General features: G+C 41.4%; 1 protein-coding gene across 5 annotated transcripts in view; it reads right to left on the reverse strand.

The window, feature by feature from the left end:
* The window catches only part of LOC108935217 (rho GTPase-activating protein 29-like), a 50,568-nt gene that overhangs the window by 19,797 nt on the left and 13,319 nt on the right, over positions 1 to 17,452 (reverse strand). For 4 of the 5 annotated variants that reach the window (XM_018753644.2, XM_018753642.2, XM_018753643.2 and 1 more), the window contains exon 3: positions 3,952 to 4,095. In XM_018753644.2, coding sequence (XP_018609160.1) covers positions 3,952 to 4,095 — 144 coding nt within the window. Of the gene's footprint in view, positions 1 to 3,951; positions 4,096 to 9,835; positions 9,915 to 17,452 lie in introns of those variants that run through there. The other variant, XM_018753646.2, reaches the window with a different exon arrangement.

Below are 17,452 nucleotides of genomic sequence, written 5' to 3' on the forward strand. Positions count from 1 at the left end.
GCGATACCAGGGCCGCCACGTGGCGTTCTTCACAGTTTCAGTTTATCTTATGCTACATTAAGCTTTCAACCTCCGTTAGCAATTATTTGCTAGTTTTACCTGTTATAATATTAGTAATCATGGACCCATTTGGACTGTGCAAACACTGTCACCTTGGTCACACACAGATTTTCAGAACCGCTTGTCCCATACGGGGTCACGGGGAACCGGAGCCTAACCCGGCAACACAGGGCGTAAGGCCGGAGGGGGAGGGGACACACCCAGGACAGGACGCCAGTCCGTCGCAAGGCACCCCAAGCGGTACTTGAACCCCAGACCCACCAGACAGCAGGACCATGGTCCAACCCACTGCGCCACCGCACGTCACCTTGGTCAGTGACTGTGAATTCATTTACACTCTTCTGATTGATTTCTTGTCTCTACTGTTCAGCTTTTTCATGAAAAGTTGAATGAATACTAAAACACTGAGTATTGTGTATGTATATTTTGTTTGTGAGCTTTGGGTAAGTGTAAGGCAAATAAAAGTAGCAAATAAAAGAGCTGAACAGGCACAGGTAGCCAACCATATAGTATAACAGAGTAATTAATGAAGGCAAACTACCCTAATATGTTGTGTTATGGCAACTAATGTTAACTACTGACAAAGTAACTTTGCCAATTTTAATGACATTTGGTGACATTTTAACAGAAGTGGGTGTACATTTTGGGGCGCAGGAATGAATAACAATTTTTAAGTTACATCTTCAATTTATGAAAATTCATCTTACAGAGGGTGTTCCAAAAGGAATGCATTACCTTTGTAGGGTGGGGATAGACTGCATATGTGTGTGTGTCTTTGTGTGCCAGTTGCTCAACCCCCCGACTAGGCACAGCTCCCCCCAGCCGTGTGTGGCCAGTCAGAGAAGTCAGCAATGCTCCCTTCACACTGCCTGTGCTGGAATGCAAACTGCACCCGCTTGTATGGTGAAATTGTTGTGTGCAGGCCAGCGGACGAGTTACCCCACACGCCGGATCATATTTCTGTCAGTGGGGGACTCGCCAGACCACATTCTGGTGCTGAATTCCTGCTGGAAACTCTACACACAGCCATATTTCCCATCAAGTCCTTAAAAACAGGACTTGCCATGACAGCTGAGTTCAGTGCACACAGCTGAGCCTGCACTACATACAGCCACACACTTGCTTACTGCAGGTTATTTTCAATAGATTTTAGTTTTTTCAGAGGCATTTATCACAGACAGAATCTACAGATACCTACAGGACTTGATCACTCTCTACACCGCAGTGAGAGCACTGTGCTTCTTCACCTCTGCCGCCTGGTGATCTTATTCACAAGGGGTGCACAATCAAAATTAATTCACAGTTTTGACTCTGATGTAGTGGGATGAGCTCCCTCTTTCCCTCAAAGCTGCTGAATCCCTCCTAGGATTCAAGAAGCATCTCAGAAATCATCTCTTTCAGACCCTTTTCTCTCCTGAGCTCCAGAAAACTTTGCAGGTTGGTCCTTCACCAGCTGCTACTTTCTATGTACTTACTTTTCTATTTAAATGTAACTTTGATACATAACTGCTGGAATGTGTGCTATGACACCAGCCACATTGAAAAACCAAGCTATGCTTCAATAACTGTGTGTTTTGAAATTATTCACACTCATCTATGATGATGCATATATTTTATTAGTAGAAGCAAAAGACGATCCAGTCTGTGTGCAAACTGGGAAGTGCTTTACAATTTTATGTACATTTTCTTTCACAGTGACAAAATTTTTTAGGAAATGCATCTTATCGTCCAAAGTAACCCTTGGGCTGTGTTTGAAACATCTTTCTGTTGTTTGTTTTTCCTTCCAAAATTGGATGGCCCATAATACTCAACTGTTTTCTTTGTTTCTTTGTCTTATGCCTTTGTTCAGCGCACTGTGTCAGAAGAGCGCTCTATAAAAATAAATTGAATTGAATTATAATTGATTATGTAGCAATTCTGGGGGGTGCGGTGGCGCAGTGGGTTGGACCACAGTCCTGCTCTCCGGTGGGTCTGGGGTTCGAGTCCCACTTGGGGTGCCTTGCGACGGACTGGCGTCCCGTCCTAGGTGTGTCCCCTTACGCCCTGTGTTACCGGGTAGGCTCCGGTTCCCTGTGACCCCGTATGGGACAAGCAGTTCTGAAAATGTGTGTGTAGCAATTCCCATCCTAGGTGTGTCCCCTTCCCCTCCAGCCTTACGCCCTGTGTTGCCGGGTTAGGCTCCAGCTCGCTGCGATCCTGCTTGGGACAAGCGGCTTCAGCCAATGTGTGTGTGTGTGTGTGTGTGTGTGTGTGTGTGTGTGTGTGTGTGTGTGTGGCAATTACAAAACATAGATGATCATCTACATTGTGTTACACCACACTCACTGGCCACTTTATTAGGCACACCTGTTCAACTACTCGTTAATGCAAATATCTAATCAGCCAATCACATGGCAGCATCTCAATGCATTTAGGCATGTAGACATGGTCAAGACAATCTGCTGAAGTCCAAGCTGAGCATCAGAATAGGAAAGAAAGGTGATTTAAGTGACTTTGAACGCGGCATGGTTGTTGGTGCCAGACAGGCTGGTCTGAGTATTTCAGAAACTGCTGACCTACTGGGATTTTCACGCACAACCATCTCTAGGGTTTACAGAGAATGGTCAGAAAAAGAGAAAATATCTAGTGAGTGGTACTTCTGTGGGCGAAAATAACTTGTTGATGCCAGAGGTAAGAGGAGAATGGCCAGACTGGTTTGAGCTGATAGAAAGACAACAGTAACTCAAATAACCACTCGTTACAACCAAGGTACGCAGAAGAGCATCTCTGAATGCACAACACGTTGAACTCTGAAGCAGATGGGCTACAGCAGCAGAAGACCACACCAGGTGCCACTCCTGTCAGCTAAGAACAGGAAACTGAGGCTACAATTCACACGCGCTCACTGAAATTGGACAACAGAAGATTGGAGAAAACATTGCCTAGGGTCTGATGAGTCTCGATTTCTGCTGCGACATTCAGATGGTAGGGTCAGAATTTAGCGTAAACAACATGAAAGCATGGATCCATCCTGCATTGTATCAATGGTTCAGGCTGGTGGTGGGGGGTGTAGTGGTGTGGGGGATAATTTCTTGGCACACTTTGGGCCCCTTAGTACCAATTGAGCATCATGTAAATGCCACAGCCTACCTGAGTATTGTTGCTGACCATGTCTATCCCTTTATGAGCACAGTGTACACATCTTTTGATGGCTACTTCCAGCAGGATAATGCACCATGTCACAAAGCTCAAATCATACTCAAATGGCCTGCACGGTCACCGGATCTCAATCCAATAGAGCACCTTTGGGATGTGGTGGAACAGGAGATTTGCATCATGAATGTGCAGCTGACTAATCTGCAACGGCATGATGCTATAATGTCAATATGGACCAAAATCTCTGAGGAATGTTTCCAGCACCTTGTTGAATTTATGCCACGAAGAATAAAGGCAGTTCTGAAGGCAAAAGGGGGTCCAACCCAGTACTAGTAAGGTTGTACCTAATAAAGTGGCCAGTGAGTGTATAACAAACTTGATTCCTAGTCTTTATAAGTTCCACACTTATTTTTGGAATTTAGGGTCTATAGACCTCATTTACCTGAAATGGTACAAGTTCTGTGGGTGTGTAAAATCCTGAATTGTGTATTTGGTATTCTTTGCTCTTCATTATAGTCTCAATCATTCATTTCCTATATCTGGCCAGATCTGACCATACCTGCCTCAAATGTACAAAATGTAAATAAAATATTTAAAAATGAAAAGGACTGGTGATCATTAATTTTATGTGTTCAGATGCCTAGTGCTAAAGATGAAATGTGAATTAGATGTTAGAAATCATATTTAGGATAGACAAAAGTTGTAATTCTGTCAAATCTGACTGGAACACAGAAAGAATCGACAAGGAATGCTGACCTTTCACCTTGGCGATGACTGTGCCTGCTGCACTCAATATGTCCACAGAGTTGAGGCTTTGGTATTTGCCGATGACCGCTTTGAGTACTCGCAGCAACTCGGCAAGGCGTTCCCGGACCATGCACTCCAGGCTCTCCTGGTTCTCTGTAAGGGGGCATGAAGAGGAACATGGTGCATCATATGTGGAACAGCGGCCATTTACAGGAAGCTCTTACAGGAAGCACAGCACAGTATGGCTGACACTCTTATGGTCAGTAAATTCAAAGCCTTTGCAAGCTGCCATCTTTGCCATAAACCTTCCTTGTTCTGCTGTCTGAGAAAATGCAGCCTTTTACTGTTAAGAGGACCTTTCACTAAACTGAGTTCCATGAAAAAATCAATAAAAAAACAGTACTGAAGAACTAAGTAGACCCTCACTTCATTATTATGCCTTTTGTTAATGCCCTGAAACAGTGCAACCACAATGGTCATGCAAGGGTGAGCTCTAACTTTGATGGTCAAATATGTTTGCCCATACATAGAATTTTACACTGTTGATGCTCCTTTAGACACATTTAAGATACAGAACATCATCACAGCTGTAGAGGAAAAATATAGTAGAACTTTTTGAAGAGGGTATAACAAGTCAATAATATACACAGTACAGGACAATTACTGACAGGAATGTGTATGAGCATATGTAATATGAGGATAGAGGTGTGACAGCAGAAAGTTTAAATATTTTGCTCCTCAGGCAGCAGGTGGTGCAGCAGTTAGAGCTGCTGCCTTCCTTTCAAATCACCTGGGTTTGACTCTCCTGTTGTAGTACCCTTGAGGAAGGTACTTACACAGTTCAACTATATGATACATTTTCTTATGGATTTCAACTGCAGGCCACGCTGACTGCACGCGTACAACAGCAAACTCACAATGAAGATACACAAAATACCCAGCACACCACCGCTGCATGTGCCCAAAACAGTTCCACGCACCTTTTCCAGCACACAGGGCTATAGACTGCTAATACACATCTCCATTGTGAAAAGCCATCTTCTCTTATACAAACTATTCACCATTATGGAGATACTGTAAAACGCTACTGGAGTCAAAGGTAAAAACTTTCACAAAGCTAGCTTTTTTGAATCTTTCAGTGCTTTCCTACAGACACTTCCAACAGATGGCTCATTTCCACTAAAGTCCTGCCCGCCAAGGTCTCTGTCTTCTGCATCACACAGCTCAAGTGTAACATCTGTAGCAGCAAGACATCTCTCAAGTGCACGAGAACAAACCAGTCTCAGCCACCCTCCCGCATGAATCTAGCAACTCACATAGATTGTGGGGTCAAAAATAGTGAATCAAAGCAGCACTTTTTTGCTGTCTTTGCTGTCAGCTAACTCTATGTAGTGTTATCAGCCCATACACCTTATTCGCCAAGGTGACTAACACTGCTAGATACACTACTTACACTGGGTCCCTCATCCATACATTAGTGGAACACACTCTCTCTGTCACTCACACACTATGGCGGAGTTAGTCACCAATCCACCTGAACAGCATGTCTTTGGACTGTGGGAGGAAACCCACACATGTCCTCTGATACCACCCAAGTGCTGTGAGACAGCAGCACTACTCGCTGTGGCACCATGCCGTCCAAGACAGCAGAGAAGAGAAGAGAGAAGACAGAGCTCTTTGGCCCTTCCTCAGCCTTGTCTGTCTTTGTCTGTCCAAATAACAATGAGGTAATGGAGCAAGCAGCCAGACTGGCATCAGGTGTGACATTTACATTTATTCACTTAGCAGACGCTTTTCTCCAAAGCAACTTACAACAGATACTATGTAGTGTTACTAGGCCACACACCTTATTCACCAAGGTGACTTACACTGCTAGATACATTACTTACAATGGGTCACTCCTCCATACATCAGTGGAACACACTCTGTCACTCACAGAGTATGGTGGAACCTGAACAGCATGCCTTTGGACTGTGCATGTGGACGGAGCACCCGGAGGAAACCCATGTAGACACAGGGAGAACATGCAAACTCCATGACACGCCTCATACCACATATTTGTGTGCATGCGAGTCAGAAAAACTTCACACTCGAACCCACATTCTCGCACGCCACACAGATGCCGTGAGACAACAGGACTACTTTCTGCAACCCCATGCCACCCGAACAGAAAAAACAGAATTTTTACCCATAAGAAATGATAACGAGTAATTTTATAATATGGGTTTCTGATATTCTGCCGGGAAAAGAAAGGAAAGAATTAGGACTGGATAACAGCGAATAAGAATATTTTATTACCCTTCTTCATGATAAAATTCACCGACCTTCGTGGCCATTCTTAACAGGGCTAAAAAGAAGTGGAATCATTTATGGAATATTTTAGTGCACTTGGCAGTATTCCCTAAAACCACTGGCTCAGGTTACAAGCTGTAGTGCATGAGTATGAAAACCTCAGGCTGGTGGTGGACAACAAAATTGCTGATAACCACATGTGAAAATCACTCTGTCCTACAATGACACTTAGTTTTCATCTTTAGTCACACATTTTTAGAATGAGTCCAAAAGCTCTCTATCATCGAAGTTTGCTTACATTTACATTTATTCATTTAGCAGACACTTTTCTCCAAAGCAACATACATCTCATAGAAAATAAAATGTATGCATTAGGAGAAAAAGATATAGCTGCAGATGTGTGATTCTTAAGTAAAGTTAGTTTCTTTCTTTCTACAATATGCACCAATGTTCATCACAAGAGTAGCTCAGAAACTCAGAACAGACGATTCCTGATCACCTTCCAACATTTTTTTCTTAAGATACACAAAGAGAAGGTATCTGTTATAGAGACAATTATTTTGCTTCCTTCACCATATGCACCAATGTTCATCACACGAGTAGCTGCTTAAAATTTTATCAGAATATCAGCAATTCCTGATCACCTTACTAGTATTTTTTTTATTTGGAGATACATATAAACATTTGCGTTACATTACAGAAGTAGCTGCATAATGGTTTATCTGGGCATGATCTTAAAGTTATAGTGCATGAACATTTACACTTTACATGAACTTAAGAGATCATGGGCAAAGTAAGTCCGGAAAAGGTGAGTTTTCAGACCCTTCTTGAATGTAGAGAGAGTTTTAGCAATTCTGAGTGAGAGGGGGAGGTCATTCCACCACAACGAAGCCAGAACCGAGAACCTCTGTGCTTTACCTTTCGTGCGCGGGACCAGCAAGCGTGCAGATGTAGAAGAGCATAGCAGTCTGGTTGGGGTGTGGCGGTTGATCAAGTCTTGTAGATATCTGGGAGCAGTTCTATTAATGCATTTGTAAGCCATAACCAGAGTCTTAAATTTGATCCAGACAGCTACTGGAAGCCAGTGCAGAAAAACAAGTAGAGGAGATACATGCGAATGCTTCGGCAAGTCAAACATAACTCGGGCAGCAGCGTTCTGTATCAGCTGTAGAGGTTTTATGGCAGTAGCAGGAAGGCCAGACAGGAGAGATGATGCTTATTCATTGGATTTAAAAAAAACTGTCTCAAGATTTAAATACTGTTTTAACCAGTTTACAAAATAGTCTACAGAGCTGTACCATAATCAAGAAGCTGTGTCATTTCTCAAGATCTCTCTAAAAGGCAGCTGTATTCAGATAAGAATCATACAAATAATGGCAGTACATATGGCAGAGAAGAAACACAAGTCATAAAATTTAAATACAAGCCATTACTTTATAAGTGCTTATGAAGTACGCGCAAGGCTTTATAAGTAACTTTCTCCATGATCTTGATAAATCAGTCATAACTTGTTCCATGTAATAATTCACTGAAACTTGTGTGTTGACAGCTCCAATAATCTGAGAAATAAAAACGATACTCTTCACACCAGCACTTATATGAAGAAACAATGAGTGATTCAAACAAATGGCACAGAAGGATATGTTGCATTAATGACTGTATTCTGAATGTAATAAACCATTTTAATTTTTATAAAAGTAAACCATTTTTAATAATTGACTTACAACCAGTACTGTGGAGTCAGAAGCAATTACTGGGTTACTTGAGTCGGAGTCGGTAAAAATGTACCGACTCCAACTAAATGTACCATATATGCCAGCGTATAAGTTGGTCTGGCGTTTAAGTCGACCCCCAATAATCAGAGGTGTAATATAGATTTAGGCCTATATTTGTCAAATAAGCCAACAACCAAAATAATGTGCAACTTGTGGGAAGTGCTGTGGAGTCGGATTCGAAAGTTTTGCGTACCGACTCCACAGCCCTTCTTACAACTAGGCAGTTCTATTTAGTGTCCTGCTTCATGTCAGCAATTTTTTTGAAAACGTGAGTAACACTGGGATACCAAACAGCAGTGCAAAACAGTGGTACAATTATTACAAATTCATTCATACTTTTTAGCAGCCATATTCATACATTTGTCCTGTTCCAGTTTATTATGAATTTATGAACTTGTACTGGATGTATTATTTTGAATGTCATAAAGTTCACAGATGTTGCTTCAGTAATCCCAAAACCAGGGCTCAAAAATAATTTTTTGTGTCTGGTTGTCCAAATTTTAACTGCAATCAAATTCTGCACCTGTCCAAATTTGGAACATATGAAAAATTTAACAAAAAAATTAAAAAGTTAATGTCAGTGTTCAACAAACCAATGCAAATTGCAGTCAAACTTAGGTAAGGATGGTTTCACATGAAACAAAGTGTAGTTACAAAAAAATGCTCAAACGTAAAGAAACCAACAAAAACAGATATTGGGGCTTTTTACCTTTATTTTTGTCAAATTTGGGTGCTTTCTAGTAAGAAAATGACTTCAAAACAAAAAAAGACTATGTAATTAGTGACGTCACACGGTGATTGTGATACGATACCATCAGAAAGGTATCAGAACACTTCTACCTGTCCAACTATGAAACGTTAAGATAAATTACCTGACACCTGGACAACCGGTAATGTTCAGCCCCCGAACTTACTTCATCAATATATATCACAGGCACTTCAAACAAAAAAGTTAAATTCCTTCCCAATATCAATTCAAGTAGGAGGCAGCAGGTGGTGTAGTGATTAGTGCTTCCACCTTTGCACATAAGGGACACAGGCTTGAATCCCACCTCTTTCTGCAGTACCCGTGATCAAGGTAACAAACGGGTCAATCGCTAAGCAGCTTAACATTGTAAATTGCTTTGGAGAAAAAAGTCAGCAAAATAAATGACTGCAAATGTAAAGCGTGTGGGCTGAGGGCTGTGGCCCCCACCTCACAGCTCAGGATTAGGGGATTACACGTAGTTCGTGGGGGGGAAGTGAACTCTCAGTTTAGCAGTGCTTCCCCCGCAAGTACTTCCCCTGTCATTTCGCCTTTGAAGCGTCTTTTCCCATGGACGCACACAATAGGCCACTAATAAGAAGCCTAGTGGGAGCCGAGGCCCTCCTGCGTGGACCCGGGCCCCTCTGCTAGTGGTAGCTATGTGCACAAGTAAACCTGAGGCCCCGTAGTCCTGAGAGGCAACCTGCACCAATAGAGCCTGCGTCAGAGCACATGACATAACACGCTGTGTGGTTAGTTGGTGAACATTCTTACCCTGTTCTTAACCTGTCAGTACAGGCAGCATCATACGTGCACCAACAGTGAGAATTAAAGTGTTTTAACAACGTGCGCAGCAAATTCAGAGGTTTTTGGCCTTGTGACTGATCTTATAATGTGACAAAATGGCTAAGAGTCAAATTTGTACTAGGTTCTATATTTTAGAATCACGCGTCTGCATCTAAGCCTTTCTTCCTGCTAACGTAATGCACTCATTGTATTTTCTATGAGATGTATGTCACTTTGGAGAAAGGCATCTGCTAAATGAATAAATGTACATGTAAATGTACTAACAGATCATTACCTGCAGTGTTGAGCAAATCCACCCAGTCTCAGTGTCTTTACTAGACGTTCTGCACTGCGCATCAGCAGTGGCTTCCTCGTCCTTCCAACTGTACAAATGGAGTTAAAGTTGTCTCAAAAAACCTGAACACAAGTAAGAATGGCTACATTTTAAAGGAAGGAGCAGCGGGCTCAAGGAACCGCGCTGACGTCATTGCGCAGACAGCCAGTTTGAGCCGCCTTCGTGGCACACTGGAGGATGTGGTCTTGTCTACACTGTGCACACAAAGCTCTCGGCACACGCTAACTGGGCCACACACTTCACTGCTGGTCTGCCATACTGCACAGCCTTAGCAGCAGCTGCATGGGCTTCACTTGTCATACATTTTTATTTACTTATGCAACCTATGCTCTTCCCCTACATAGTCTCTAAATTTTCCAAGAAAATGTACTTACAATGATTCATCCTTTTATATAACTCGGCAATTTTTACTGCATCAGTTCAGGGTAAGTACCCTGATGAAGGGTACTACAGCAGGAGGAGGAATTCACAGCCATAAACACTACACCACCTGCTGCCCCTGCATATTACAGTGTACACATTGCATACATAATTCATATTTTCTTTGTAGGAGCTAACCTCTACTCAGACTCAGTTACAGATCTGAACTTTGCCTTGCAAATAAATATTTAGTTTTTGAAATTTACAATTACATACTTTTACATTTATTCATTTAGTAGACGCTTTTCTTCAAAGTGACGTACATCTCAGAGAAAATACAGTTTGTGCATTACATTAGGAGAAAGAGAGACATAGTTGCAGATGTGTGATTCTTAAGTAAACTTAGTTTGTTTCTTTCCACTTTATGCATCGATGTTCTTCACACAAATAGGTGCATAAAACTCAATAGACCAATCCTGATCACCTTCCAACCATTTTCTTTTTTTTTTAAAAAAAGGTACACAAACATTTACATACCATACAGGAGTAGCAGCTGTGTAAAGGCTGATCTGGACATGATCATAAAGTTACGGTGCATGAACAATTACACCATACATGAGCTTGACAGATCCGGCGAAGTGAGTCTGGAAGAGGTGAGTTTTCAGACCCTTCTTGAATGTAGACAGAGTTTCTGCAGTTCTGAGTGAGAGGGGGAGGTCGTTCCACCACAACGGAGTCAGAACCGAGAACATCCACATTTTAACTTTCGTTTATTTAAATTTACATTTATTTATTTGGCTAACAATTTTCTCCAAAGAAAATTACAATGTTAAGACCTTATGCAGCTGGGAAATGTCTACTAAATAGTTACAATTTCGGGTAAGTACCTTGATCAAGGGTACTATAGCAAGTGGTTACATTATAACCTGGGTCCAAGACCAAAGCTGACAACTTTGATCACTACGCTAATGTGATTTTTGTATCAAGGCTCACCCTGGCACTCCTGGGAGTAGCTGTTATATTTTTTCCCCACTATCCATCACTTAGATCCAGAACTCGCAAACTTCTCTTTAAAGCTAATTATCCATGATGCCACCTGTCTCGCTGTAGAAAGCTCCAGTGTTTCACCTCTAGAAAAGGGGAAAAAAGACTCTGCACTCCAGTGTTTACAGTGTGTTTCAGAACCACAAAATTTGTGGTATAGCCCACTACTCAAGAGTAACAGATGAATACTGAAATGTTTGAACTGTGCTTACTTGTCAAAACTACTTCTTTGTAACTTGAAACTGTATAATTTAGAAGTAGGACTTTAAATAAAAAGCCCAGCAAATGGAGCAAGAACCTCTCCCTCTGCGGGTGTTTTCCTGCCAGAGTGCACGTCTTACACACCACATGTGTGGGCCCAGCAGAAGGCTGCACTCTTAACAATGAGATCAGCAGGAACACCTGATGGGTCCCATTTTCCTGGCCCATTCCAGAACACACACACACACACAGTCTGTAACCGCATTAAAGTGCAGCGATCTCCCTCCCATACTCCCCCAAGCAACTTTTCTCCAACATCTGGCCTTCAGCCTTGTTCTCTGGCTCCCAGAGAAGAGTCACAGCATGGACCCTGACTGCAGTTCACACTCCTCTGCTCATACCTGGTTTACCCAAATGCTCTAGTTTGTGTCATTTCATTAAACATGTGTATTTTGTTTCTGCTGAACACTAATTTGAATTTGTTCCTGAAAACAGACTGAACATCCAAAAACTGAACAATGAAGTTACTAACTATTATTGCTCACGGGAAAAAGTTTCAATTACTTCCAAAGTTTACATAAAAACCATCCAAATTTAACATTAAAACAGAATGAGTGACAATAACCAACAATATACCATATAAAAAAAATATAAAAAACAATGACTTCATGAAATATAAATTTATTCTGACAGTGTATATGGATTGAAATAACTAAACATTTTTGCATATTTCGCACATTTGGCACATTTTGCAAATGTGGTCTCAATTTATTGCACCGGATCAAATGTCACAGACGACATAAAATCCGGACCAATCAATGAAAAGCCATTATCACTAATCAAGGACCAAAATGTGAAAAAAAGTACGTTTTACATTTATTTATTAAGCAGATGCTTTTCTCCAAAGTGACTTCCAATGAACTCTACGTAGTGTTACTAGCCCACACACTTTATTCACCAGGGTGACTTACACTGCTAGATACACTACTTACACTGGGTCACTCATCCATACATCAGTGGAACACACTTCTCAGTCACTCATACACTATGGGGGAACCTGAACAGATAACAAGAAACAAGAGACCAAATAATGGGGAATGAGTTTATAGTTTGCAAAAGATCAAGTGTAACAGAAACTGGCCTACTGGCACAATAAACGCAGTTCACATATTTAAATACAGATTTGATAATCATGCTAATAATTTAACACCATCCACTGAGCTTCGAGGCCCCAGTAACAAAAATGTTTAATTACTCCAACTGATCATATATGGCCCATTTAAAGCAGTTAGATTGGGCATTCAGTGGTGAACCCTGATGTTGGTCTGGGATCAGCTGGGGCACAATGGCTGGCGTTCCATTTTAAACCTGTCCCAAGGATGACATCAAACTCACATGACCTGCTCTCCAAGCAGCAGGTCTCACTGAACAAACACCTTACGTTTGTGTCCTTTTGTAAAAGACTGACAACTGAGATGAGAAGCACTTCCGCCGACAGCAATGCGCTTCTGCAGAAGTTCACTAACAAGACTACTGAGGTAGCATGATGGTGCAGGGGGTAGCACTGGTGCCTCACACTGCCTGGGCAGCACAACTGGATGCAGATTAAATCTCCACTCAGTCTGCAAGGAATGTGCATGTTCAATAAATGAATGCACTGTAAATGAATGAATGTAAGTGATACCCTGAGATATACCTATTTCAATTACAACACATTCTTCTTTATGAAGAGTTTCATTTAAAACCTCATTTTGGCTTTCAAAGCATTTACTTGCTTTTATGAGGACCAAATATGGATTGTGTGGGCCTCACAACCACTGAATGGTGTGAGATCAGATGCACCACACAGTCTTCTCCTCAATTACAAGTCTAACTCAAGTTGTATTAACACCACTACCCATATTTTGCTAGGTTCACCTGTAATAATTTTGGTAATTATGGTCATTGTTTGGACTATCCAAACACTGTCAATTCCTGTGGTGCATGTGAATTCCTCTACATTGTTCTCACTGACATCTTTTCACTTTAGAGTTTTTTTTTTTTTGTAAGGCTTTAAGACATATACTAAATTAAATGTATTCAAGATTCAAGAGTTTATTGTCATGTGTACAGTAAACAGTTCATTACACCATACAATGAAATTCTTACTCTGTGAATCCTCTCAGCAGCCCATGACATAAATTGTAAGGACATAAGGAAAGAAAAACACAAGGCGTAAATCACAAATTTACAAAAATTACTATTAGTGCAAAAATCCAAGAAACTAAGTTATATACGTATATAAAGTGTGCAGTGCGCAATGTAAACATGGAAGTCATATCTGTGCAAAGTCCTGCAGAGGTAGACTGGGTCTATTCGCAGTTGAAAGGGGGTGTGTATTTGTGTGCGCAAGGTATGCGGAGGTAGTCTGTGGTCTCTGATGTTATTGGCATTGTGGATGTGTATGTATGTGTACGAGGGATGAGGGTAGTTGACACCTCTCTGGCTCAGAGGGTAATCTGTGTCTGCCGTGATGGGTGGAAAGGCAGTGGATGCGTGTCGTTCACAAGCCTGATGGCCTGTGGGTAAAAACTGTTTTTTAGCCTTGAAGTTCTGGCTTTAACACCCCTGTAGTGTCTGCCTGATGGTAAGGGTGTGAAAAGGCTATTCTGGGGATCCTTGACGATGTTTATGGCTCTCCTGATGGTTCTGGCCTGGTATAGGATCTCCAGTGATGGTAAGGACGTTCCAGAGATGATTTGAGAAGCTTTCACCACTCGCTGTAGTACCTTACAATCCTGTATGTTTTGTGAACAGTGAATTGTATAGTATATAACAGCTACAGAGCTAAACAAGAGTAGGAATACAGCCATAAACTACTATAGGGTAATTAATAAAGGGAAACTGCTGTGATAAGATTTGGTGGTATTTTAGTATAAACGGGTGGCATGGTGGCCCAGCGAGGAGCGCTGCTATCTCACAGCGCCAGGGTGGTGCGAGAGAACGTGGGCTTGATCCCCGCTCAATCTGTGTGGAGTTTGTATGTCTTCTGTGTGGGTTTCCTCCAGGTGCTCTGGTTTCCTCCCACAGTCCAAAGACATGCTGTTCAGGTTCCCCCATAGTGTGTGATTGACAGAGAGAGTATTCCACTGATGTATGGATGAGTGACCCAGTGTAAGTAGTGTATCTAGCAGTGTAAATCACCTTGGTGAATACGGTGTGTGGACTGATAGCACTACACAGAGTTCATTAGAAGTTGCTTTGGAGAAAAGCATATGCTAAATAAATGGGTTTCAATTTTGGGGCTTAGGAGCACATAAAAATTACTATTGAGGCTAAAGGTAATAATGTCTTTGAATTGCGAGACTTCACTGTATGAAGGGTATTTCAAGAAGAAATTACCTTGATAAGGTAGGAAGACTGTACTGAACAACACTAATTGCAACCCAGTGCAACTGAGGCTTTAAATGACTCATGACAAGTGAAGCTGGGCTTCAGTTCGGAGAGCACTGGAAAACCTCAAACCCTGGATATTTAATCATATTTCCCTAAGGGCAAACTAGCAGTCTGCACACAAGGCGAGCTGTGCTGCTACATGTCTGTCATGGTTTGGTATTTTCAAAAATACAAAATACATCCAAAACACAGATGGTTTGGTATCTTCAGCTGCACACAGACCTGTGAGTAACCAATGGGAAATACCAGAGTATTGCTCAGTGCTACCTGTCATTCAACAGGTACTACCATGCTTATAAAAATATAATAAATACTGTCTATCATCCTTTTTACAATCCCTGGGAATGGGATGAAGAATTATGTGTCATCTGTGACATGCTTGTACTCTTTGCACAGCAGAGCTATGACTCACAGCAATCCTCAGTCATTCTCATACATACAGTATGGCAACAAGTCCTTGGGGGTAAGTTACATCTGTGCCTCTGTCTTTCCCATAAAGGTGGACTGTGACTTAAACATTTAAAAAGGTGAAGTAATGTTCTTTAGATTTGTGGTTTGGTGTGACAGGCTCACCACACATGGCAATGGATTTATAGCAGGTGACGGCCACCTATACTGATTCTTACACATTCACTGGGCTTCAGACATTCTGGCTAAACTTCCTGTCAAAACAGGCATCCCTTGCATAATGTCCTAGACACGTTCTGAGAAATAGGACATTGTACGATTTGGAAGTTGTTCGAACAATCCTTTTGTTGTTGTATGGGAATGGTAAGTTCAGTCAATACCTGTACAACTTTATATTACTGTACAGTACTGTAATTAAGCATAGTAACATAGGTTAAAAAGGATAAAAAGACACCATCTACACATTCTAATAACAGTATAATATAGTAAAATTATATACATTACAGCACAGTAATACCGTACAGTATACAGTACACTACAATAATACAAACAAAAATACCTTTCTTTTTTAAGCTTTTTATTTTTATTTCACTTAATGAGATTTTTAATTAGTTTCAATGTGTGTGTGTTGTGTGTGTATGCATTTGAAATTTTTAAACATAAAACATTGTCACATCCACGCCCACACCGCGATCGACAGCACCTGAAGACAATCAAGTGCCTGATGACAATTAGAACACTCGGCTTTAAAAGACCCTCCACGGCTCCTTCGCACTCATGGAATCTTAATGAAACAACTGTCCTCCTTAGCGCTCATGCCCCTGTTCTTCGTTCCCCAGCTTCTGACCCTTCCCCTTGTCTCCTGACTACGTCCACGGATCTTTGCTCCCACTCTGACTACCGATGGACTGACTCTTCGCCTGACCCCAACAACGAGAACTTGCTTGATGCCCCTCGGTTTCTGACAAAGGATCCTGCATTTGGGTCCAGCCGTTCCCATGTCCTTGGTTCCACATGACAAACATAAAAACATAAAACACTTATGTTAAATGTAAACCTTTAAAAAAACTCTTCTTTAATTTCTATTTTCTTATGGGACCACGAATGTATAAGTGAACAGACATAGTTTGGTAAGACATTATGTGGGGTATGACTGTACACTCATGTTATGAACATCCAATTTATGATTTTTTTTATTTTAAAAATTTAAAACATTTACTTTTAATGGTATTTGCTTCACTTCACCATTAGCAGACAGTAAAACACACTCAGAACATTAGGGTGGGAAGTCAGTGCTTTAGTCTCAGTCAGTTCAGTGTTGGCAGTTTTATGAATGTCTGCAATCAAGACAAGAATGTTGCACATTTATGCAATAAATTAGGGAAAGAATAAAGTCTCACAACCTCTTTTTATATAGCATTCAAGAAGGGTCTCAAAATACATAATTTTAAGACCCACTTCTCTCCTGATCTCCTGACTGCTGCATAAATTTGCATCATGCAATCCGTCAGTCACCTTTGTATTTTCTGTCAATTCTACACGCAGCTACAGATACTTAACAATAATAACAAAAGAATGGTATCTGACAAACTGATTGCTTCAAGAATCGTGTGTCTGTAATTCAGACTGCTGGTAAAATGAACTTTGTATGTTGTCTTAAAGAGTCTGCTAAATGAATAAATGTAAATGCATTACAGCTTTATCTGACACTTTTACAGAACCTAACCCGTTTATTAATTAAAGGAAATCTAATACATTATCTCACACACACACACACACACATTGTCTGAAGCCACTTGTCCCAAGTGGGATCACGGCGAGCCGGAGCCTAACCCGGCAACACAGGGCGCAAGGCTGGAGGGGGAGGGGACACACCCAGGACAAGATGTCAGTCCGTCACAAGGCATTCCAAGCAGGACTTGAACCCCAGACCTACCGGAAAGCAGACTTTGGTCAAACCCGCTGCGCTGCTGCACCCCCTCTAATACATTGTGTTTTTACAAATTCTTAAACTTTTACTAACTGTAAAACATAGTGGTAACAGGGACAAACATATTTATGTAGATCATTTCTGGTTTCAGTTTTTTTGTAAGTGAAGGAGCCAATGCA

This window comes from Scleropages formosus, chromosome 3, assembly GCF_900964775.1.
Source record: "Scleropages formosus chromosome 3, fSclFor1.1, whole genome shotgun sequence".
Lineage (NCBI taxonomy): Eukaryota > Metazoa > Chordata > Actinopteri > Osteoglossiformes > Osteoglossidae > Scleropages > Scleropages formosus.